This window comes from Ranitomeya variabilis, chromosome 8, assembly GCF_051348905.1.
Source record: "Ranitomeya variabilis isolate aRanVar5 chromosome 8, aRanVar5.hap1, whole genome shotgun sequence".
NCBI classification, from domain to species: domain Eukaryota; kingdom Metazoa; phylum Chordata; class Amphibia; order Anura; family Dendrobatidae; genus Ranitomeya; species Ranitomeya variabilis.
The window spans coordinates 195,979,365-196,004,998 of NC_135239.1; the positions used below are offsets into that span (position 1 = coordinate 195,979,365).

General features: G+C 42.3%; 1 protein-coding gene across 2 annotated transcripts in view; it reads right to left on the bottom strand.

Annotated features, from left to right (window-relative positions):
* The window catches only part of ADAMTS9 (ADAM metallopeptidase with thrombospondin type 1 motif 9), a 218,896-nt gene that overhangs the window by 76,146 nt on the left and 117,116 nt on the right, over positions 1 to 25,634 (bottom strand). For both annotated transcript variants that reach the window (XM_077275942.1, XM_077275943.1), the window contains one exon: positions 24,020 to 24,196. In XM_077275942.1, coding sequence (XP_077132057.1) covers positions 24,020 to 24,196 — 177 coding nt within the window. The remainder of the gene's footprint in view (positions 1 to 24,019; positions 24,197 to 25,634) is intronic.

Consider the following 25,634-nt stretch of genomic DNA (forward strand, 5'->3'; position numbering starts at 1 on the left):
TATGATACATTTTTACCTTTAGCCATGGAGGTAAGCCCCAAGAAAAACCATGAAGATGAAGTTTTCCCTAAGTCAACTTCCATCTAATCTATTTGTTTGCTTTGAGCACTGCCTGGCGCTCTGTTATATGACCACTGTATGGCAGTATTATTTGGACACTGCCTAGTACTGTTATATTACAAAATAGCCTACAGTTTTACCTGTAGGTGTGGAAGTAAGTACCAAGAAACGATGTAGACATAATCTATTTGTAGCCATGAACATTGGTCATCTCTTCAATTACGCTCTGTTATATCAGCACAGTATGGCAGTATTATTTGGACACTGCCTAATACTGTTGTACGTGCACTATATGCTACATTTTTACCTGTAGCCATAGAGGTAAACCTGAAGAAGAGTTAAGAAGATGACGTTTTCCCTAAATCAACTTCCATCTAATCTATGTGTTTGCTTTCAGCACTGTCTGGCGCTATTACTTAGGCACCAACTTGCTCTGTTACATGGGCATAGTATTGCAGTATTATTTGGACATGTAGTGTTGCATTGCACAATATGCTACAGTTTTACTTGTAGCTGTGAAAGTAAGTACCAATAAATGATGTAGACATGAAGTTTTCCTTAAGACAACTTCCATCCATTCTATTTGCTAGTTCCAAGCATTGATGGTGTTTTTCATTACGCTCAGTTATATGAGCACTGTGTGGCAGTATTATTTGGACATCGCCTAGTATTTGGTATGTGCACTGTATGCTCCATGCAGGCTGATTCTAGCACGCTCCATTTGCTCTATTATTTAGGTTCCTTCCGTTACCCTTAGATCGGTTTATGCGTCGGTTTAGCAATGCGCTGGGGTCAGTCTGCTGCAGTCAGATCCCCGATTGTGGGTTGCTATGACAATACGCCGCATGCGTCATCATTCACACAATTGAATTTCAAAGTTCACGAGATATTAGAAGAGACGGAAAAAGCATTGAAAATGCAAAACGCTTCTACCGGTAATACGGAATGTGGCGTTTGTGAGAACTGTCCATTGTTTCCCTTTGTTCGGCGCCTTCACTGTCATCTGGTTATAGAGCCACGGCTACAAATGTCGGAAGAATACGGCTAAAAACAAACATCTAACAGCACGATTTTACCATTTCCAAGGATTATTACTTTTATACCTGATTTCCTATTTTGGCATTAAAGGGGTTGTCCATCTAAAAAAATATTGGGAGTTAAATCTGCCTAAGTAGGTAAGGTATACAATTTACTAATGCAGTTCCCATCTGAAGGGTGTAAGCTTCGATCCCAGCAGCTCCTCGTCCAGATTGTGTTTGACAAACGACACTTATTCCTATACTGACGTGTGATCAAAGCCGTGTGTGAAGGGGGCTGGCCGACGGCTTACTTACATAGCTAAACCAGCCCCCTTCTCTGTCTATAGTTGTAGACCCCTCTGTCACAACTAAGGACATATAGAAAGCAAAGGTGGCTGGCTTAGCTATTGAAATAAATGAAAGTACCTTATACATGATGTAAAGGCAGAGAAGCGGAGGAGGAGGCTGGCTTAGCCATTGAAATAAATAAAAATACCTTATCCATGATGTAAAGGCAGAGAAGGGGGCTGGCTTAGCTATTGAAATAAATTAAAATGCCTTATCCATGATGTAAAGGAAGAGAAGCAGAGGAGGGGTCTGGCTTAGCTATTGAAATAAATTAAAATACCTTATCTATGATGTAAAGGCACAGAAGCAGAGGAGGGGGCTGGCTTATCCATTGAAATAAATGAAAATACCTTATCCATGATGTAAAGGCACAGAAGCAGAGGAGGGGGCTGGCTTATCCATTGAAATAAATGAAAATACCTTATCCATGATGTAAAGGCAGAGAAGCAGAGGAGGGGCTGGCTTAAAGGGGTTGTCCAGTTTACAGTATATCATTATATGATTGAGTTCTGTATTGTATTCATTAAGCTCCCTCTAGTGGTGGCTTCAGGCAGCAATAATCTACCATTATGAAAAACTAAAGCTCTGATCACTGTAAAGATATTTTGAGAAAGATAGACAATCACTTTAGCTTTTACGATGTGTTGGATATGTAATACATTTGGATTTGTCACTAGTATAAAGAATCACCATTATTATGTCTTTTGCTTTTTCTTAAAGGCACAGTAAAATTATATTGGATTCTAGAATCTATTGGGCCTACTTGTAAAGAGCAGAGCCTGACGGTAAACACGACCCATCAAGTGTTAATCCATCTGCCATTAATTCCATACAATGAAAAGGGGGATGACATGCTCAGTGGATTTGCGTCCTTCAATCTAGTGCAGTCAGGAGAACAGAAAAGCTGAATGGGAATGTGGAACGACAGGATAATAATGAGATGAAGGGGCAGGTGCCAGAGAGGACGGAGAACACATTGAAAGAGGCATTAATGATGAGACTCTGGAAATGTCAAGTTAAAAGGACGGAGGTCTTTTGTGACCCCCTTCACCCCTTAATCAGAGATCTTTCAAATCCTGACAATGGCTCGGTTTCATCGGTTTCATCAAACAAGTCTTCCATGTATCATGTGACCACCATACAATGCAGAGGCCGCCGGACGCTCAACATGCCCAGGCCCTAATTGTCAGAACTATATTCCCTCCATACATAATAAGGCCGTGCAGGAAGGGCCACAACCTCGGCCATGCTTTTTTTTTTTTTTTTTTTTAAGTTTAGGAAAACTTTTTCTCAACTTTTTTTCCATTACTATAAACAAGAGTGTAGAGAAGTAAAATTGGGTTCCCATTATTAGTGGTCCTCGATACACACATTGCTTGAATGAACCCTCGCTAATGGGATGTATAGAAAAGAAGAGGCTGTGAAGGGTGAAGGTTGTGAAGGGTGAGGGGTCCGCGCCCCTACCATCAAGTAACAGCCCCAAACTTTGTTTATTACACTACCTAATATAGTGCTTCAACTCCTTCCTTCCCAACCGATCATGATATAATGGCATATCCTTGCAGTATGCCACCATTTTAATTTGATCACCTTATGGGACAATTTTCTCTTTTTTACCCAAAATATATACATTTTTCTAATTGGGTTCCATTAGGAATTTTGCATCTTTTCCCTTCCATAGTTTGTGTCTATGGCTGGCCGTAGAATGAGTTGACTGAGAATCTATCAGTGAGCTCATTCTGGCAACCAAATGGATGAGTTTCCAACTTGTCCTTTTTTTTCAGCTCTTAAAGTGATTTATGACCACAGACTACCATAAAGTTGAATGGGTAGGGAAAATAAGAGCCCTTAAATGGGTTTGCGGTCACTATCTGATTGCAGAATTTTGAATCCTCACATCGTGCATGCTGCGTTGTGAGGATTTTCGATTGTCGGCAGCGGGTAGTCATGTCACCACAGGTTTTGCAATATGCATACTCCCAGTCACATTCCAACTAGACTGTTTCCAGCCTGCATTGAGCAAGGCCGGACATGTCTAGTTGGAATGTGACCGGGGGGATGCATATTGCATCACATGACTGTCGCTTCTGATGCTGGAGAATCCTGACAGCGAGCAGTGCGCGCAATGTGAGAATTCACAAGTCTGTGGTCACCGCACAGACGACCCCTTTAGAAGCCAAACGGTGCAACATTTTAAATTAGACCCAATTGCAAAAATGGTTATTAGCCCAAAAATATATGTAGGTAAAAAAAAAATAATAATAAATTAATATTAATTCAGGCCTATTTGATTAAAAATGTCCACCACCTAGGGGGCTTATTTATGCCCCCCGGGAACATCAGGGGGAACTCAGATTCATAATATAGTTAGTATAATTATATTTTCCGCATATATACATTTTGAAGAATTAGATCTCCCCCGTTAGATTTTTAGGGGATGGGAAACTGGCGCTGATTCACTGATTTTAGGCTCTTAGGTGGGTTTCTATCTGAACTTTTTGCAAGTGTTTGCTCTGTTCTCCAGCCCAGGACCAGCTGGGAAAATACCTCTTGCCCAGTCAGGCAGTAAGACTGAAATATGGATTCCTCATGCTTGTTGTAAAGGATTGTCAGAAGTCTGTACCATGATGAGACTGGTGTTAATAACGGGCTGATAATGCTGCTGTATTTATTATATTACTAGGTGACGAAATTACCACGGGACCCCAACTCACAACCAAGCTCCTAGTCAATGCCCACCAGGGAAAGGCATGCAAGAAAGTAACAAGCGGAGAGTTAAGGGGGTTGTCCAACATTCAAAACAAGGCTGCTTTCTTCAAGAAATAGTGTCAGCTGCAATACTGTACACCGCCTGAGAACAAGGGGGGCGCTGTTATTAATGGAAAGCAGTACTTGTTACCTGGAAGAACACTTTAATATAGGGTATAGCTCACAATTTCTTAGGCTGGTCTTACACATTAACGTCTTTGAACCTACTTATAACAGAAGGATTTGGTTATAATCTACCGTGTATGTGGGTCTCCCAACCGGAGCTGGGCAACAGTCTGCCTGATTGGGAATGTTGGCTATTTAGTCTCCTCTTAAAATGTAAAGGAGTTATCTCAAAGTTAAATAAACAACACAGAAGAAGAATCGACTCCTTAAGGTACCTTCACACTAAACGACTTTGCAGCGATAACGATAGCGATCCGTGACGTTGCAGCGTCCTGGATAGCAATATCGTTGTGTTTGACACGCAGCAGCGATCAGGATCCTGCTGTGATATCGCTGGTCGTTGCTTAAAGTCCAGAACTTTATTTGGTCGTCAGATCGGCGTGTATCGTCGTGTTTGACAGCAAAAAGCAACGATGCCAGCAATGTTTTACAATGGTAACCAGGGTAAATATCGGGTTACTAAGCGCAGGGCCGCGCTTAGTAACCCGATATTTACCCTGGTTACCATTGTAAATGTAAAAAAAAAAACAGTACATACTCACCTTCTGATGTCCGTCAGGTCCCTGGCCGTCTGCTTCCCGCACTGACTGTGAGCGCTGGCCGGCCGTAAAGCACAGCACAGCGGTGACGTCACCGCTGTGCTCTGCTTTTACTTTACGGCCGGCCGGCGCTCACAGTCAGTGCGGGAAGCAGACGGCCAGGGACCTGACGGACATCAGAAGGTGAGTATGTACTGTTTTTTTTTTACATTTACAATGGTAACCAGGGTAAACATCGGGTTACTAAGCGTGGCCCTGCGCTTAGTAACCCGATGTTTACCCTGGTTACCCGGGGACTTCGGCATCGTTGGTCGCTGGAGAGCGGTCTGTGTGACAACTCTCCAGCGACCACACAGCGACGCTGCAGCGATCGGCATCGTTGTCGATATCGCTGCAGCGTCGCTTAATGTGACGGTACCTTTAGAAATGTGGTGGCGGGGAAGGAGGTTATCAATACCATGGATGGCAAGAAAAACAAACAAACCAATTTTGGAACAAGTCAAGCCAGACATGTCACTGGAAGCAAAGACCACCGAGATACAACTTGTCTACTTTGGAAACATCATACGAAGAGAGGAATCACTGGAGAAGGACATCATGGTTGGGAGAATAGAAGGAACAAGGCAAAGAGGAGGACCAGCAACCTGATGGCTTGATACAATCAAGGCAATGGTGGAGAAGACCCTGGTGGACCTATCTAGGCTTGCACAAGATTGATATTCCTACAAAGCATTCATCCATCAAGTTGTTATTGTTCAAGATGGAGTTGAAGACCATTAAAATAAATTAAAATATCTCACAGTTTAGGTAATAAATGAATAATCGATAGGGGGCCTCACCGATCATAAGAAGGAGGGTCTTATACCCCCAGTGGAAATGAAGCGTAGTGCTAATGCTTTACCACCACTTCATTAACAGACACTTAACAGTGAATGGAGGCAATGGTCGCACCTGTGGACTTCTGCTGTGTCACACGGAGGCACATGGGACCCTCACTCTTGTAAACAATGGGGGCATACTTGACCAATCGGTATTCTACGCATATGACCAGCTTAGCTTCTACAATCTAGGTCTATCTCTCATGGAGACCATCTCCAATCATCTCCTATGATACACTATAGTGCTCTTGAACATTCAATAAAGGGGTTTCCAAAATAAAAATATGAGAACAGATCAGGGAAGGCATTAAAAAAGAATAAAATATCTTATATTCACTAGTTAAGTCTTCCACCGCTCCAGCACTGACGCTCCAGTGTTCCCGACAGTCTTTGTCAACTGTGTAGCAGTCATGATGTTCTGGCCACATGACATGCACATGATCTCGGCAGCCAATCAATAGCCACAGTGGTGATGGAGGCGTGGTCCATACCTGACCGGTGAGGCCAGTGATTGGCTGTAATAGTCATCTGTGCATTTCTGGGACAGATAGTTCAGGAACACCAGTCGGATCACCGAACTGAGGGAAGCAGTGGGTAAGTATACGTTATTATATTATTTTAATACATACACTATTCTGTGGTCATTGATGCAACATAATGAACAACCCCTTTAACATATACTTTGTATAGTTACATAGGCATATGCTATTATCATATGAGCACCTACAGGGGTTTTCCCACAATTAAAGAGTAATTCTGGTTTTAATTTTTATTTTTTGAATTAATAGTACACGTGAAAAATAAGAAACTTAAAATGAAGTGAAAATTAAAGGGAATGTCAGTAGGATAGACGAATAAAAGATACCTTGAAATCTGTTATTCAGTGTCTTATACCAGAAAAATCCAGACTTTTCTTAGCAGACTGTCAGTCATTACATGTCTCACACTGGTAACGCCCCCTTTCATTTAAAATAAGCTCTGGAGGCAGATTCTCCTGAAGATCTATGTCCAGCCCATCAATAATAGATCTTAACAATGTCACGGGAAAACTGCGACAGAGAGGGGCCAGAAGATTGCAGCGTCTGGTCACACCAAGACCTGCACTGATTAGAACTGCGTAAGCATCCTATCAAACAGTGCAAACGGTTTTCCTTATTATGTCATTGCAAGGGTTAATCAGTTCAGTTGATCTCCTGGCGCTCTCCATCCTGAATTGTTTCAGCTGTTCTGTGTTGGCCACTCCCCTTGGGTATATATGCTCGCCACTGGCACTCGGGAATTGCCAGTGATAGCTCTTATTTCCTGATATGGTGTTGGAGAAAAAAATCAGTGTTTGGAGTAGGCAGTTGGAGGGTTGTTCGGGAGATCTGTTTAGAGTTGGTTTGCATGTTTATCCTCATCCTCTGCTATTTGGTTTCTCCTACCTATCCCTCTCCTATGTTCCACTCTGTTTTGTGAGTACAGGTAGGCGCACACCATCCATAGTCACTGCATGACAAACAGCTTAATTTCATGTTAAGAAAAACAAGGAATTTCGGTGGAATAAAACATCAGATCACGGATATCAAGGTATCACTTTATTCAACTTTCTATGACCTTGGTGCCCACATAGACTGTTTAGGAGGATGGATCTTACTAAGAGATGCCCTTTAAGTAACAGTCACATTAACATTTATCATGGGGACCGTCGCTGATCACTAGATCACTAGTATGGGGCCAAGTCTTACACGTTTTCTTACTTTTCCTCACTAGATCACTAGTATAGGGCCAAGCTTTAAGCTGGCCATATCATTAGATTTATGTTGGCCGAATCCTCCGATATCAATGGGTTTGGCTGTTGGTTTAATGTGTATGGGGAAATCGGCAAAATGATGGTTAGGAGTGATTTCGATCAGGCGTGTCTGATTTTGAACTAGTGATCACATTGATCACAATGCAGAGTATGGGAGAGTCGACTGAGATGACTTGTTGGCCGATAAATCTTTAGGCCAACAACCATCTAATGTATATGGCTAGCCTTACACTTTTCCTCACAAACATAATATGGGTATTCCAAATCTTATGTCCGTCCTCAGGAAAGCAGCACAGGAACTACAAATCTTACAATTCCCGTCACCATGGTATGGAGACTCAAAATCTAGTCCTCTCCCTAAGGAGCACAGCATAGGGACTCCCAAGTCTTATGGTCCCACTTCAGGAACACAGCACAGGGACTCCAAACTCTCCAATATCTGCTGTAGGTCTTCTATTTCCCACACGGGCCACACCAATATAACTGAGCATGTTTATTCTTCCTCACCACAATCATAATGTCAAGGCGGAACCGGAAACCTTAATTTTATGGATCTGCTAGCGTTCCACTAGTTGTTACCCAAGTGTTGGTCTCACACTTATTACACACCTAAGATATACTTGATCAACCCTAAAGGAACAGGTAAAATCTTCCCCAATGTTCTTTTCCTGGTGCAGGTCCTCGGGGGCGGTACATGAAAGAGCAAACAACACTAAAGAGCGAATCCTTTTTTCATGTTCTGCTCCGTAGGTCCTGCAGTGGCCTGAATATGCTCTTTTAAGTCCTGTATCGCTGATTCTTCTAGGAGTGAAAGAATTTGTGAACTCTCTTACAAAGTCATCCTTCCTATAGACAGTTGTCTCTTTGTTACACAGATTCTTTCCCATTGATTTGTCACACATGATATTCCTCTGACAAATTAGCATTTATCTCACAAAGCCAACAGCCTAGAAAAAACATATTTAAGCAGCTAAACAAGTCATAAAATTGCAAGGGTGAAGATGATGGAGCTCTTATCTCTGCCGAGAAAGCTTTCTGTTATAAATTCAGTCCCTCACCGGGGGACAATTTCATCTCAGCCTTATTATTGAGGGGGTGTGAGGCCGTGCTAACCATAATCAGGGCTGACATGAAATACTCGCAACAGAAAGAAAGACTATGGGTGGAAAGTAATTGTAATCATTCTAGCTATTACTAATCATATGGCTGACAAAATAATGCAGACATGGTGATTGATAGCAAGTCAGTATATGAAAGGATGAAATGTACGGCGGTGAAACGCGTGAGCTCAGCCGGGGAATAGTATGGAGCTTCAGAGCAAATTACAACGAATATTTCTAAAAGTAAGAACAAGGTTGAAATAAGGATCATAGCAAGTGTCCATGGGTCCATAGTGCAAAACTGTAAATCTGTTCCTACTGCACTATGTGCTTCAACCGGAGGAAAGATTTAAAGGGTTTTTTTTCACAAAATTTCACGTTATTGACTCTCGAAATTCTATACAATAGGAAATAACTTTCTACTCATTGAAGACAAACCACTGGGACCACCATTGATCCGGAGTCTGGAACCCCAAGAAAAGAGCTCTGCAGAGCCCCATCTTGACTGGAGCGGAAATGCCCGTGCTCGGCCTCTGCGACATGCATTGTCTATGGGACTGCCGGTAGGAAGCCGAGAACTGCGACTGACAATTTCCAGAAGACCCTTTGACAATGAATGGAGTGGAGGCCGAGTATGTACACTGCCACTCCATTAAAGTTGAGGCTATGCATAATCACTTTCTCAGGATCGTTGGGTGTCCCAATTACCAAACTACCAGTGATCAGCAAGTTATCCCATACACTATGGATAGGGGATAACTTGCGATTTTGAGAAAAGCCCTGTAAGGACAGCTACGGTATGTCTCTTTACTCACCATTTCATTTGAAAATTCAGCAAAGTGGTAATGTGTTTTATAAAGGGGGTAAATCACTGGTAGACACCTCTAGGGTATGTCCTGGGAGAACAATAGGATCAGGAGTTGGAATTTAACATGGTGCCTCTGTCTAAAAATGTTTTCTATTATGTAAAATAATGAATATTCTGTACAGTTTTAAAAGGGGTTGGCAACTTTTTTATTGATGGCTCATCCTGAGGATAGGTCTTCAATATCTGATCAGTTGTGGTGCCATTCCCGACACCCCTGCTAATCAGCTGTTACTGGCGCCACTTGTATGGTCTCAGATGCTGCAGATCCGCCCACTATTCAAATGAATAAGGGGATGGATATGTCGTACTTGACCATGACCACTATGGTCTTGATGGAGCTGCTGTGTTCCGACAGCATCCAAAAAACGTTTGGTAAGAGCTGATCTTTGGGAGTGCTAGGTGTCGTACCTTCTCAGATCTTGAGGATAAGCCATCAATTTAAAAAAGTAGTAGCCAACCCATTTGGATCTGATGTCAGAGAAGATAGATGTCACAAAACTTACAGTAAGTGTTCACAGACTTTCACAGATGTATCAGTCATTATGGACAAAAATAATCCAAAGACCAAGGGCGTAAGTACTATTTAGGACCAACATCATCAAGTGATACCAATAAATTGAAGGCTCTTGAGGCTCTTTTTACATTGGAAAAGGTCCTACTTAGCTGATGGGCCAATAACTTCTGCTATGCCCACTACCCTGGTAGATTATTGAAGTTTTGAAAGCTGCCCAAACTACGTCAGTACAAGGTACTGTACAGAGCACCATCAAATCTAAAGCCCGGCCTGTAATCCTCACATCATGCCTACTGCGCGCTGTGAGGATTCTCCGGTGCCACAGCTGGGAGCAGAGGGCACGTGACCACAAATATGCGGTCTCACACAATGCAAGTGAATTGAGCAAGGCCGGATACGTCTAATTGGAATGTAACCGGAAGTATACAAATCGTATGACCATCTGCTCTTGGCATTGGAAAATCCTCACAGCGAGCAGCGCACGTGATGTGAAGATTCACAACTCTGCAGTCATATAGGGTGACTGTAGACTTGTAGCCAAAGGATGGACCAGGGTACATTCACAAACTAAGGTCATATAATATTTTTTGCCAAATTGCGGCCACTGGATGTGAGCTGTTAAGATATTACTCACAAAAAGTTAGGGATATTTTGCTTTTGGGTGAAATGTCAGAAGGAACCTAAAATGCACTGTAAACTTTTCAGGTTAACTTCATGTGACTGTCTCAAGACTTTTGGATCTGCTTATCCAACGGTTCAATGTTTCAGTACTTTTTCCACGACTTGCTGTCTTCTAACAAGGAGTTTAATGGCAAACTTCACAACAGGTGTTGGATCCACGAATCGCCCAATACATATTGGGGTTCAATTAGAATTGGTATTAAATAGCCGTCCACATCATGCTGTTCACATTTTGACATCATGAGACCAAGACGACACCTAACAATTGATCAGCAGGACCACGCCATTTGCTAGGCTTCAAGCAGGATGTTCTCAGATGGAAGAGGCCACTGAGCTTAGAGATACAGAGAGACAGGAAAAGTCACAGAAAGGCAGAGAAGTGGAAGTCCTTTAGCCACATCCCACACTGGTGACTGCTTCATTGTGAACAATACCTTTCGATACTGGATGATGAATCGCACACAACTCCAAGTGCATTTAAGGGAGGTGAGGGGCACCCAAGTGTCACGTCAGACCATTCAAAACCGTTGACATCAGGGAGGTCTGCATGCTAGATGACCCACAGGGGTACCTGACCACACCTCCAGGTACAGACGTCATCGTCTTGCATGGGTCAAGGATATCTATGCTCGATGAAAGATCAATGGGCCTCAATGCTGTTCACTGATGAAAGAAATGATGGCTGCCAACGATGTTGGATATGCCAAGGAGTGCTATGCCTTCTTGTCTCCAGATGAGCCTTTGGTGGTGTTACAGTGTGGCAGGCGTGTCTAGTCAATACAGAACTGCTTTACACTTTGAGAATGGTATAGGGACAAGCCCCTACTACTTGAACAACATCATTAATCCAGTCATTTTTCTGCTTGAACAACACAGGCCTTATTTCATCTTCATGGATGACTATGCTCAAGCTCATTGAGGTTACATCATTAGGGAACGGCTGCTGGAGACTGGGGTACCTCAATTGGAGTGTCCTCCAGATCTGAATCCCACAGAAAACCTATGGGATCCGCTGAATGCCGTAAAGTTTGGCAACTCTGTACCCCAGAAACTCAATAACCTGAGGGCCGCCCTTCAAGATGAGTGGGATGCCATGCCTCAGCAGACAATAACTCATCTCATGAACAGCATGAGACGTCTTTGTCAGCTGTAATTGATGCTCAACACCACATGACAAGTCATTGAGACATTGGTATTTTCTTAGGGGTATACCCACTACAGTTGTTGGCTTTTGATTCAATAAATTGGTTGAGATGAAGAAATCACCATTGCATGCGTCAACTTAAATGCCCTACTTTCATGATAAAATATCACTGTAGCGTGAACTTTTTAAGTTTTTCATAAATTTCACCCGAAAGCCAAGTATCCCTAACTTTTTGTGAGTGGCACACATCCGAATACAAAATAAAAGAGCCAAAGTGTAATTTAACATTAATGCACCTGATATTCTGAAATATCCGTCTCGTCATCCTAATCCACGTCAACACATCGGAAGTCACCCAAGAGGTCTGCTACCCGTCACCGAACCGCTCAGCCACTTCTAATATTTGCAAGATATGTATTTGCATGTATTATTTATAAGAGCCCTTCATATCATTTCAGGGTCACATACTGGAAGTAATCAAACCCCCCACAGCTGCTCCATGCGAAATTTTACAAGGTTGTATTATCCCAAAGACTCTAGGCCATTGTTTATTAAAAAAAATAAAAAAAAGGGCGCATGTTTATTTAGCTGCGCAAACATGCACTGAGTCTGCCGTAAGTCAAACAAGCTCTCGGAAGTGTTCATTTGTCTGGGTTTGCAAAAAGTCCATTATGCTACACGCTTGTAAAAGAGAAAACACAGATATCGCTAACACTATCCTCTATACACAATGCCGCACTTTAAGTCTGTAAACCATAAGGCCAAGTTTATTCAGTATAAACATGCAGACATTCTTAAGGTGGCCTGTCGTTCACATATTTAGCAGCGCAGCTAAGCATTTTAATCTTTAATTATTTTCTCTACCAAAGATTACAGCCGATGCAATCTTCATTTGATATTTCCTTAGGGTAATATAAAAATAGTTTAGAGGGGTTTTCTAGAAATGCAAAAAGGAAAGGAAGAAAGAAAATGTCATTATGTATTAATTCCTAAATGTATTTAATTAGCCAATTAGCTTCAGTTTAGTGGGGTGATCACTATAGAATTAAAATAGCCCCTGCCTTGTTATCTACGCCTTTTTCTAAAATGTTCTGATGTAATACTGGAGATACCAGGGATGCTTAGGTAAGAAGAGGCTGCTCACACTGCTGTCCACCCTGTCTAATCTAATACTGGAGATACCAGGAGTGCTGAGGTAAGAAGAGGCTGCTCACACTGCTGTCCACCCTGTCTAATCTAATACTGGAGATACCAGGGATGCTGAGGTAAGAAGAGGCTGCTCACACTGCTGTCCACCCTGTCTAATCTAATACTGGAGATACCAGGGGTGCTGAGGTAAGAAGAGGCTGCTCACACTGCTGCCCACCCTGTCTAATCTAATACTGGAGATACCAGGGGTGCTGAGGTAAGAAGAGGCTGCTCACACTGCTGCCCACCCTGTCTAATCTAATACTGGAGATACCAGGGGTGCTGAGGTAAGAAGAGGCTGCCCACACTGGTGTCTGCCCTGTCTATTTGATCTAATACTGGAGATACCAGGGGTGCTGAGGTAAGAAGAGGCTGCTCATACTGCTGTCCACCCTGTCTATAATCTAATACTGGAGATACCAGGGGTGCTGAGGTAAGATGAGGCTGCTCACACTAGTGTCCACCATGTCTATAATCTAATACTGGAGATACCAGAGGTGCTGAGGTAAGAAGAGGCTGCTCACACTGCTTCCACCCCGTCTAATCTAATACTGGAGATACCAGGGGTACTGATGTAAGAATATGCTGGTCATACTACTTTCCACCCTGTCTATAATCTAATACTGGAGATACCAGGGGTGCTGTTGTAAGAAGAGGCTGCTCACACTAGAGTCCACCATGTCTATAATCTAATACTGCAGATACCAGGGGTGCTGAGGTAAGAAGATGCAGCTCACACTGCTTCCACCCTGTCCAATCTAATTCTGGAGATACCAGGGATGCTGAGGTAAGAAGAGGCTGCTCACACTGCTGTCCACCCTGTCTAATCTAATACTGGATATACCAGGGGTGCTGAGGTAAGAAGAGGCTGCTCATACTGCTTTCCACCCTGTCTATAATCTAATACTGGAGATACCAGGGGTGCTGAGGTAAGAAGATGCAGCTCACACTGCTTCCACCCTGTCCAATCTAATTCTGGAGATACCAGGGATGATGAGGTAAGAAGAGGCTGCTCACACTGCTGTCCACCCTGTCTAATCTAATACTGGATATACCAGGGGTGCTGAGGTAAGAAGAGGCTGCTCATACTGCTTTCCACCCTGTCTATAATCTAATACTGGAGATACCAGGGGTGCTGAGGTAACAAGAGGCTGCTCACACTGCTGTCCACCATGTCTATCTGATCTAATACTGGACATATCAGGGGTGCTGAAGTAATAAGATGCTGCTCACACTGCTGCTCACAATGTCTATATGATCTAATACTTGAGACATCAGGGGTGTTTATGTAAGAAGAGGCTGCTCACACTGCTGTTCACAATGTCTATCTGACCTAATACTGGAGATATCAGGGGTACTGAGGTAAGAAGAGGCTGGTTACACTGCTGTCCACTCTGTCTATGTGATCTAATACTGGAGATATCATTGGAGTGCTGAGGTAAGAAGAGGCTGCTAACACTGCTGTCCTCTCTGTCTATCTAATCTAATACTGGAGATATGATTGAAGAAGAGACTGCTCACACTGCTGTCCACCGTGTCTATCTGATCTTATTTTGGAGATTGTTGCATGCATGCCACTCAGTATATGAAGGCGATACACAGGAAACATGAGTTCTTGTTGGAATCCTGGGGAAATCTTACTCAGGGCGACCATCAATTATAATTCTGTACAGTAGAGGGGGGATAACGGTTTACAGGCACACAGCTATGACACAGTTCTGAGCTGAAGTTGATCACGGGGGTTTTATTCAAGCTTCTTTTCATCACATAGAATCGCTTCTCTTCATGCAATGCTTCATCGACAGATGAAAGTCTCTTCCCAGAAAATTTCTCTTCACAAATAACTTCTCTTCACACAGTGTTTTAGCCTAAGCAGAACTGTACCTTGCTCATGCAGTGAAGTGGGGGGAGGGGGGTGAGTCCGGTGCTGTAGCTCTCTCACTTCTATCTTGAGGTAATATAGATGATCTTGGCTGTCCTGACTGCTTATAGGAATCACTTCCCAGGAAGAACTGGTCTATACAGCTTGTCTGATTTCAGTCTGACAGGAGACTCTCTATCACACACTCTACTCTTGGATGTCCAGGACACAATAACAACTTTCCCAGTATCCCCTGGGGCTAAGCTAACAACTCCCTGTTTGCTATAACTCATGTTGACTTCTATAGCTGCTGGATGATTCTAAATCAGAAGTGCAGCTTCTATGTGTCACAAGATACGAGGGGTGCTGAGGTAAGAAGAGGCTCCCCACACTGCTGTCCACCCTGTCACTCTGATCTAATACTGGATATATGAGCGATGCTGAGGTTAGAAGAGGCTGTTCATACTGCTATCAAGCCTGTCATTCTAATCTAATACTGGAAATATTGGGGAAGCTGAAGTAAGAAGAGGCTGCTCACACTGCTGTCTATCCTATCTGATCTAATACTGGAGATACCAGGAGTGTTGAGGTAAGAAGAGGCTCCTCAAACTGCTGTCCTGCTTGTCCATCTTATTTAATACTGGAGATATCAGGGTGCTAAAGTAAGAAGAGACTGCTCACACTGCTGTCCACCCTGACTATCGAATCTAATACTGGAGAAGCCAGGGTGCTGTTGTAAGAAGAAGCTGCTCACACTGGTATCCACCTTGTCCATTTGATCTTGCAATGGTGATACCAGGATTGCGGAGGTAAGAAGAGGCTGCTAACACTGCTGTCCACCCTATCTGCCTGATCTAATACTGGAGATACTAAGGGTATTGAGGTAAGAAGATCTGGGAATAACCAATACTATGTACTGTGAAGCTACATTCTGGACAGATTTATTTCAGTGTAATAAGACACCAGCTATTTTACAGTGGTTACCTCTCAAGACAAAAACCACTGTTTAAAAGGCATTTAGGAATGCATTTAAAACAACATTTTCTTTCTTTGTTTAGTTGTCCTTTTCCTGAAGAAGCCCTTTATGGGGGATCTCTTCTTTGTGATTCCCCCCAAAAAATATGCAGTTTTGTAATGACACCCAGTGATCATTTAAAATCAGTTAAATCTGTGAGGGAACCTGACTGCAAGTGTTCAATTTCCCTACAGCAGCACCTCAGGGGAAAATAAGTATTACATGATGGCCTTAAACAAATAATAGGCTAGCTTTAAAATGTTGGGTCCTCCATAATGAAAGATGTGCTTTGTGCTCACTTTATAATCTGGTTATTTGATGAAAGTTACAAATAGGGTCTTCTCTTGCCACAAAGCTACTTGAAAATTGTTGTTTTTTTTTTAAACCAGACATCTTCAATATCCATTGAAAATATATTTTAGACATATAGCATACCTATGGTAAAGGTCTGTATGTAACATTATCTTTTATATACCCAGTCCCCTCCATCTTGAACTCCTCAATTTTGTCTCTGCCTCTTGCAGTATGTAGTGGCCAAGTCGCTCCACTTATCCACATTATGGGATATCTTGCCGATTGCTGGGGTTCCACCACTGACACTTCTACTCCTACAGTGGACAGGGCTCTCAAATACCCTGTTTGACAGAAGCAGTGGCGAAGCATGGTCTGAAAGTCCTATGGTCAATGAATAGAGTGGTGGCACTTTAGAGCCCTGATCACGGATCAGTGAGGAGCCTTAGGTCGTCCCAGCAGTCCAACCTGTGGACAAGTTTGGAATGACCCTTTAATAAAGTAGGAGCTATGACTGGCACACTGATGACATCAAATTATGCCAAGAAGTGACCATAAAAGTGTCCTAGTGTCACAAGGATCAAGGTGGAAACCACATAGACTAGGCTTAAGTGCCAAGGTATCAAGATCTCTCGAGAGAGAGTGAGCAGAGCAGTGTACAGTCTCAGTAAAAAAAAAAGTTACAGCCCCCAAACTATTAGGCAGGGGCTATAACTTATCAACAAATATTTAGCTACCCTTCAAAGAATGCCATGTTGGGATACAACAGAGTACCAGAAGTCCACCAAGAGGAAAATATTCACCATTCGTGGTCTTGTAGAACAAGTTCAGATACTAAACTCCTGTCAATAAATATTGTCTACATTAATAATGCTGATGCGGCTTTTGGTACCCACGCACATAGAAATGCCGCTGCTGAACAATCTTATGGATGATACTTTCCATGCTCTGTGACTCTAGTGAGCATTCGCATTTGTCTTGATCAAGCATACAATATTTTGCGTTAATGGTATGGCGAAAAGGATTGCCAACATATTCAGATATGTGACCCAATAAATAATCTGCATTATATTTTTATTTGTATGCACAATTTATTTGACTAGATGCAGTTTTACAGCTGATTAGTGCTTTGTGCTGTGACTTTCTTCTGTGCTAAAGCTACTTTCAAGGTATGAGAGACACAGCTACTGAGACCGCTCGCTCACTAAAACCCTGGGAAATTGCAAAGTAAAACTTGATATCACATGGGACTACAAGTCCACATTTGTTTATATTTATAGAGGCATTTTTGGATTTTTTTTTATACCTTTACATCGACATTTTCATTATATAATTTGTACATTTCAATGCCAACCTGACGCTGTTATTAAAAAAATAAAGATATTTAAAATAAATAAGAGACGTGTTATTTAAAGTTTATTTAGACTAAATAGTTTCTTCAGAAATTGTCTTAAATACATCAGAAGTAACCTTCATGTTAATACTGTTTGTTTAAAGGGACACTTTCAGCATATGGAAGTAGTTGTATGGCTTTTTTGGCGCTTGTGTCCTGATAAAAATGATACCTTTTTTGTAGAGATCCGATGTACCAATGATAAGAAATCTAGAGTAGAAGTCCTATGCATATTAAGCTGGAAGTGCACTTGGGGCATGTCCGTGCAGTTACACTGACACACCCACATTGCACTACCAGCATAATTTGCATAAGATTTCTACTGTAGATTTCTCATGACTGGTACATCGGATCTCTACAAAAAAGGTATCATTTTTACTGGGACACAAGTGCCAATAAAGCCAGAAAACATGCTGACAGGTTCCCTTTGATGCCTATATTCATTTACAGCAGAGGTACAGCGAGAGAATTTGAATCGCTTTGGGATATCATCAGAAAACTGTGCATTAATTTTTTTAACCTCATGCCTAAAATGGGAGTTCAATAAATTACAAATATTTTTTTTTTCATAAAGTGCCGTAGAATCAAATATATATACCGTATATACAATATATATTTATATATGCATGTATATATAAACAGATAATATAATTTGTGAGAATGAAATATACAGCGAAGGTGGCACTGAACTCCTCGGTCACATCATTTACAAAATGCAATTATAATCATTTCTTTTTTTTACACATTTGTACAACCCCCAGAAGCATATGTATATATAAATGTGCAACATATTTATATATATATAAAAATATGAAATAGCACCAAAAGATAATTTCTGCACAATATCTAAAAAAAATGCAAAGGAGAAAAGCAACACCTAATACAATCTTGTTTGACAATTACATATAGAACGGAATATGTAACGTCTTGTTTAGAAAGAAACGAACAACACATCGTAAAACATTACAATAAAAAAACTAAAAAAAAAAAACAGATTTGTAAAATGAAAGAACAGTTTGTTGTAGAATGTGATACTTTCTATGCAATAAATATTATAAATATGAATATTCATTAGAATATCCCATTCAGTTTTGTAAGTGATAACATATGTCGGAATATTTGGAATTTTATGCGCCATTTTACACAGAAAAAAAATAAATACAAGGAGAATAAAAAAATAAGGAAAACAAAATAAAAAAGTTAACACATTTCAGGTACATGTCCCTTTGTTGCACAGATGAATTCTCTCTCATACAGTACTCCTAGATAAACAATTACATTTGATAACTATTATTTAAAGGGGACCTGTCACTTGTAACTGAGATATGACCCGCTCTTCCTAGTATGTAGATTTAGTCTTTTTAGCCACCTGGGCGTGATCCTGAAGAAGGGTTGAGGGGAACGCCCACAAGATTTATATACAGGAGAGGACCATATCTTAGGAACATATCTGTTCCTAAGATATGACCACCCTCTTCCCTGCATATAAATCTAGTCTTTGTAGCCAAGTGGGAGTGTTTCTCCACTCTTCTTTAGGAGAGTCTTCTTGAGGACCACACCCACTTGAAAAAAGAAATTAGAATTATATAAAGGAAAAAGAGGTCCACGTCTCAGAAACGGAGTGGTGCAGGGACAAGGAATAAGCAATGTTGGATTCAGGAGAACCCCTTTAAAGAAAACATGGCAGCTTTCCGGATATGTCTTGTACTAAATACTTGAATACTCGGTCTTAGGGATTTTTAGACCCTTTGAAATCCCTCCTGGAAATGTGTGAATAAGCTGACTATTGGGTAGAGTTGGCCCAAATTGATTCACAGGACCTGGTCTAGAAGACAGTTAAGTATTGTGTGGTCTTTGGATACTGCCCCCCATGCTCTTGGCATCCCGGCCTCTTGTTGATTTAGCCTCCTTCGACACCATTGTTGTAGCATAATCCGTATGTGATGTCTCGCCAGGCCGTCTAATAAAAAAAAAAAGCCATGGATGCTGTCGAGGTAGGAGGCAATTCTCATGGGTCCTGTCCAGTGGACATAGGTTAATGACATGGCCCCTGGCCTGGGTCCTTAGAATTGACTCACAACAACTCTACTACTGGGTGTTACCGGGCCCCTGACCAAAGAGCAAGTCTCTACAGAGCCTGTCACTGTAAAGGTAGCCAAATATATATGATTATTATCCACGGATTTCACCAGGAAAGTCCAGCCCTCTAATTGGTGTGGGGTAGAAGTGAACAGACTGCCATAGAGAACTGGACATCGGACCAAGGCAGCATGAATCGAATTGCTCATCTCTACAGTAATATGGGGAAAATTCAGGAGCACAAGTTCTAAGAAAAGATGCTCCAGAATTGTAAAATTGTTAATTTATGGGAAATTCAAGTATTACCTAAAACTAAAATGTCATATACACACAATTACAAAATGGATAGACATGTTAATGATGTGTCAAAAGATCTCAATTCATTGAATATCGAGTATGATCGCCTTGTAAGTCATCAAGATCTGCAATTGGTTTCCAATGATGTCCCGATGTGGGATAAGTCCAGAGATGCTGAAGGCCATGGTAACACGTATAGCCCTTGCAGGTTGCTCACAGTAGCATAATGTGGCCTGGTGTTGTAGTGTTGAAAAATGGCTTCTTGAACACGGTCCATTGTGAAGGCCTCTTCATAGCGTTGGCCATGTGGTCTCTATAACAATCTCGGCTATCATCGCTGTAGAGGACAGACCCCCATTCCAGCCTCCATTGTGGTCTTGCTCAGCAGCATTATAGCTGTTGAGCACCTGTAGCTGAACATATGGCTTGTAGCTTGTTGTGCTGAAAATGCCTCCCGATGCTTTGTGTAGCCACTGGTGACACCTTAGGCTTTGTATATGCAGCGCCCCAGAGTCCTGGTCGTTGCAGTACTGACGCTCCGCCACTAAGGGGAGTGATGGTACATCTGATGGCACTAAAGGAGTTCACCTGACCAGGTATCACAGTCACACATTACACTTCACACTCCGGCCACCAGGGGGAGCAAAAGGTTCTATGTATTCGGCCACTCCTCACACTCTGGTAAAACTGGGAGTAGGATAGGAAGTTAGGGAGAAGCTGACTGGGTTTTGCCCAGGTAACATCTAGTGAGAGAAGAGCATTGCTTGGGAAGATCCAGGGGGGTCCCTGTCAGGGGTGGGATCCTGACAGAGGCCTAGCGAAAGGACAGATCGTTACGGAGCCGCGCCTGCACTTCATTGCGGCGGCATCTTAAGAAAGGACACAAAGCGAAGTATACTGTGGAGAAGTGAGAAACGAGATCACAGCACAAAGGCGATAGAACCAGTAGGAGTCGTGCCCCGAGATCGGCAATATCCTACTGAGGCACGTAGCCGGCGGCCGGAACGCCGAGGAAGTATTGGGCTCCACGCATTACTTCAAATCAACGGCAGGGCAGTTAATTATAGGTTGGCTGCCTCACCTAAATCACCTAATGAAGACAACGGAGGCAATTGTGGGAGAGGGGCGTCTCTAGGGTCCCTATAAAATAACTCCAGGCCTACCCCGTCATACGGGTGCGTCCTATCCATATCATCTGGGGGACGGAGAGAAAGAACAGAAACATACACGACAGTTGTGAGGACTATCACGTGGTGCTCAGCAGGGAGGTACTACAACACCCAGGCGCTAGTAGGTAGGCACTGATTTCCACCTGCAAAGGGAACTCTGGAGGTGCCTTCGGACCGGCCGGTCTCAGCCAGCCCTGTTAGCAGTGCTCTGGATTGTGGATGCCGAAGCCTTCAGTAAAGAGGTAATGAGACTGCAACCCTGTGTCCTCGTTATTTACTGCGACCTACACCACCACCTACACCTTTTATTGGGCGCCCCTTAGCAGAACCACAGACCGGGTCGGGCCACCGTGACATCCTCAGAACCAAGAGAGACCCGGATCTGAGTACCCCACTGTCCTGCATCTGGGGGCCGCTCCATATATGATGTCTAATTTTAGTTGCAGTACAGAATGGATCAATTTGTGCCATTCTTCGAATCTGATGAGACCTCACGGGCAATGCTATGAAGAGGCCTTCACGAGGGAACATCACACTGGTCCTACTCCCAGGATTATGGTGTGTACAGTGGCCGGACCCCTCTTTTCTCCTTTCTAGATACACTAATAGCTTGGAATACCAGTCTGCCCCTCTGCCCATCACTGAACCTACAAATACGTTTGGAGACCCTGGTTGGGACTATACCATATGTGGTTGCTGGCTGGAGCTGGATACACGTGCTACGGTCCTGAAATCTATTGTCTGGATTGTGAGGAACTATCTTAAGGACTGTTGTTGCCAGTTGAAGTGGAAGACGTGCTACAGTCGTGGTATGGCGCATGGACTGTGACTATAGACTATACTGGTAGGAGATACAAAAGCTGTGAGACAACAAAAAGTTGGGAGACCGTGGGTATCGCCAGGCACGGGGGCAGTGGAACTATTGTCCTCAGGATGGCATCTTGTGAGCTGGGAACATTACATTGTGACCATCTACTCAGAATTGCTGTAAGACCATGGATGTAAGGAATAAAAAATAGTTGCACTGTTAACCTGCCTAGGTAATTATTACAACCCACAACCTCAGATCTTCACATAACTATTGGTGCAGCTATTTCTCCAATATGTCCTTGGAGCCCATTTTTCAACACCACAATGGCAGACCACATGTTGCTTGAGTTACAGTGAGCAGCCTGTGTGGTCTAAACATGCTACCATGGCTTCAAACATCTCTGGAACTTGTCTCTCATGGAGAACATCAAGGACGCCATTGGTCTGCAAATGCAGAGGAGTTTCCATCAGTGGCTCTTGATGATTTGTCCACGTGCTTTCATTATGGCAAAATATTCATCAGAAAACCATTAATGACCTCACTGGTGGAATGACAAGGTGCTCATACTATATTTTGTTTCCATTATTTAATTTGCACATCATTGAAGGGAATCTGTCAGCAGGTTTTTGCCATTTAATCTGAGAGCAGCATAAAGTAGGGCAGAGATCCTGATGTGCCACTTACCCAGCAGCTGTCTGTAGTTTTAATACAATCAGTGTTTTATAAATAGGAGATTATCACCGCTGGACTAGGCGACCTGTGCCAAGCAGTCCAGCTAATGTGTAACCCCGCCCCCACCACTGATTGGAAGCTTGCTGATAATGCACACAGGAAGCTGCCAATCAGGGGTGTGGGCGGGGTCATACACAACTCAGCATTCTGAGCACCGCTACATTTACAGCAGAGAAAACGGGTATTCTATCAAATTGGCACCAAGCAGCCTAGTAAGTGACACATCCCTGAAATCAAGCTCTCTGCCCAAACATAATGCTAATTTAAGCTTACATAGCAAATGCCCTCTAACAGATTCCCTTTACCATGTCTGTCCTCTTTCTGGATATCACACACTACAACCAATTCTCTGTTATCTAGAGAATGTAACAAATATTCTTCTACACAACATCAAATAAATATTATAACACAGGTCCTAAAAATGCCCTTGATATTAAGGCTATGTTCACACAAAGTTTTTTTTTGCTGCAGCCAAAACCTCCTCTCTTGACAGTAAAAATGCAGCGTACGAAACACCTGTTTTGCAGCATTTTTTTTCCCACTTTTTTTGCAGCGTTTTTTGGGTTCATTTCCTGCATTTTTTCACTTTCTCGTTGCTTTCTATGTGAAATGACAGGCTGCAAATTAAAAAAAATACTGTAGTGCTCAAATTCAGGCAGAAAAAAAAAGGAAAAGAAAAAATCTCATAACTTTTGCTGGCCTGTAAAAAGCAGCAATTAGTTTGCATAAAAAAAAATGCAGCAAAACAGCAATGAATGTGAACATAGCCTGAGGAGTCTGACCACAGAACTGCACTGACGTACCATGGTTGTATAGCAAACGGTAACTTAGAATAATAATTGAAAAAAAAATCCCTAAAATATAAATTTCGTCATATAAAAATAACTAATAAAATCAATATTCTTCACGATAACGTAACACACATATTACACGTGTATTTATGAGCGATTTTGGTGTCTGTTTTATGTGCAATTTACATGATAGTTCTACTAAAAAGTCCTTTGGGAAAAACGTAGAGAACATTCACGCATCACGTTCTGACATAACACGATGCGGTGAAAGGAATAAAAAGCTCGTTCTTTTCTAAGGAAAAACATGCCGAACTGATTTTACAGCAGAAAAGAAGTTAGGATTGACATCAAAACTGACAATTGTGTCTAAAGCATCACTAAGTGCAAGGATCAGATATAAACCGCGTTCAATCTATATTATGGAAGACCTCGGTCTTATAAAAATAAATGATGGATAAAATTCCATTTGTCATTAGTAAAAAAAAAATAATATATAGATATATTTATGGTCATACCGAGCTCCAAGGACCTGTATTCCACGCAGAGTCTGGAGGACAACTGTGAGTGTTGCATTGTTCACGGTCTGGGGGTTTATCCAGAATCTCACAGCTCAGATCATTGAATCGCTCCCCATTAGGTCTCTGACATACGACAAGTCTTGTCCTTGTCCCGGAACCACATTTTTTCGAACACTAAGAATTGAAGTAAAGGGCATTTAAAAAATATTTTCCCCAAAATGTAGCTATGAAATCATTAAATTTTAAAAATACAATAGCTGGCGAAAGTATTCACCCCCTTGGCTTTTTACCTATTTTGTTACATTACAACCTGTGTGTAAATATTTATGCAATCTGATTTGTGTGTGATGCATCAGTTGGTGAAGTGAGAAAAATAAAGGCATAAATTAAATTTATGGGATCAAATAACTGAAAATTGGCATCTGCAAATTTATTCACTACTGTTGCTATGAAGCCCCTAAAAATTTCTAGTGCAAGCAACTACCTCCTTAAGTCCATTGCTTAGTGACAGGACTCCCCCTGTGAACAATCTAAGTGTCACATGTCTGTCAGTATATACACTTTACCTTCTCTGAAAGGACACAGAGGCTGCAGCACCATTAACAGGAGGCTCCACTAACCAAACACCATGAAGACCAAGGAGATCTCCAAACAACACCATGAAGAACAATGAGATCTACAAAGCGCACAAAGGAGATCTCCAAACAACACCATGAAAACCAAGGAGATCTCCAAACAATACCAAGGAGATCTCCAAACAACACCGTGAAGAACAATGAGATCTACAAAGCACACAAAGGAGATCTCCAAACAACACCATGAAAACCAAGGAGACCTCCAAACAGCACCATGAAGACAAAGGGGATCTCCAAACAACACTATGAAGACCAAGGAGATCTCCATACAACACCATCAAGACCAAGGAGATCTCCAAACAACACCATGAAGACCAAGGGGTTCTCCAGACAACACCATGAAGACCAAGGAGATCTCCAAACAACACCATGAAGACCAAGGGGTTCTCCAAACAACACCATGAAGACCAAGGAGATCTCCAAACACCACCATGAAGACCAAGGGGTTCTCCAAACAACACCATGAAGACCAAGAAGATCTCCAAACAAGTCACGGACAAAGTTGTTGAGAAGTAGAACTCAGGGTTTGGTTACAAAAAATTATCCCAATCTCTGATGATTCCCCGAAGCACCATCAAATCCATTATCATCAAATGGAAAGAACATGGTACTATAACAAACCTGCCAAGAGAGGGCCGCCCACCAAAAGTCTCACCCCGAGCAAGGAGGGCATTAATCAGAGAGGCACAATAGACTACAGGTAACCCTGAAGGAGCTGCAGAGTTCAGATCTGTCCATATGACCACAATAAGGCGTGCACTCCATGACGTTTATGGAACAGTGGGCAGAAAAAAGCATTTACTTATACGCAAAAATTGTAATGCTCACTGTGAGTTTGCCAGAAGACATGTAGGAGACTCCCCAATGGTATGAAGAAACTTTTTGGCCATCAAGGTAAACGCCATATCTGGCGCCAAACCAATATAGCTCATCACCAAGAACGCCATCCCCACAGTGAAACATGGTGGCGGCAGCAT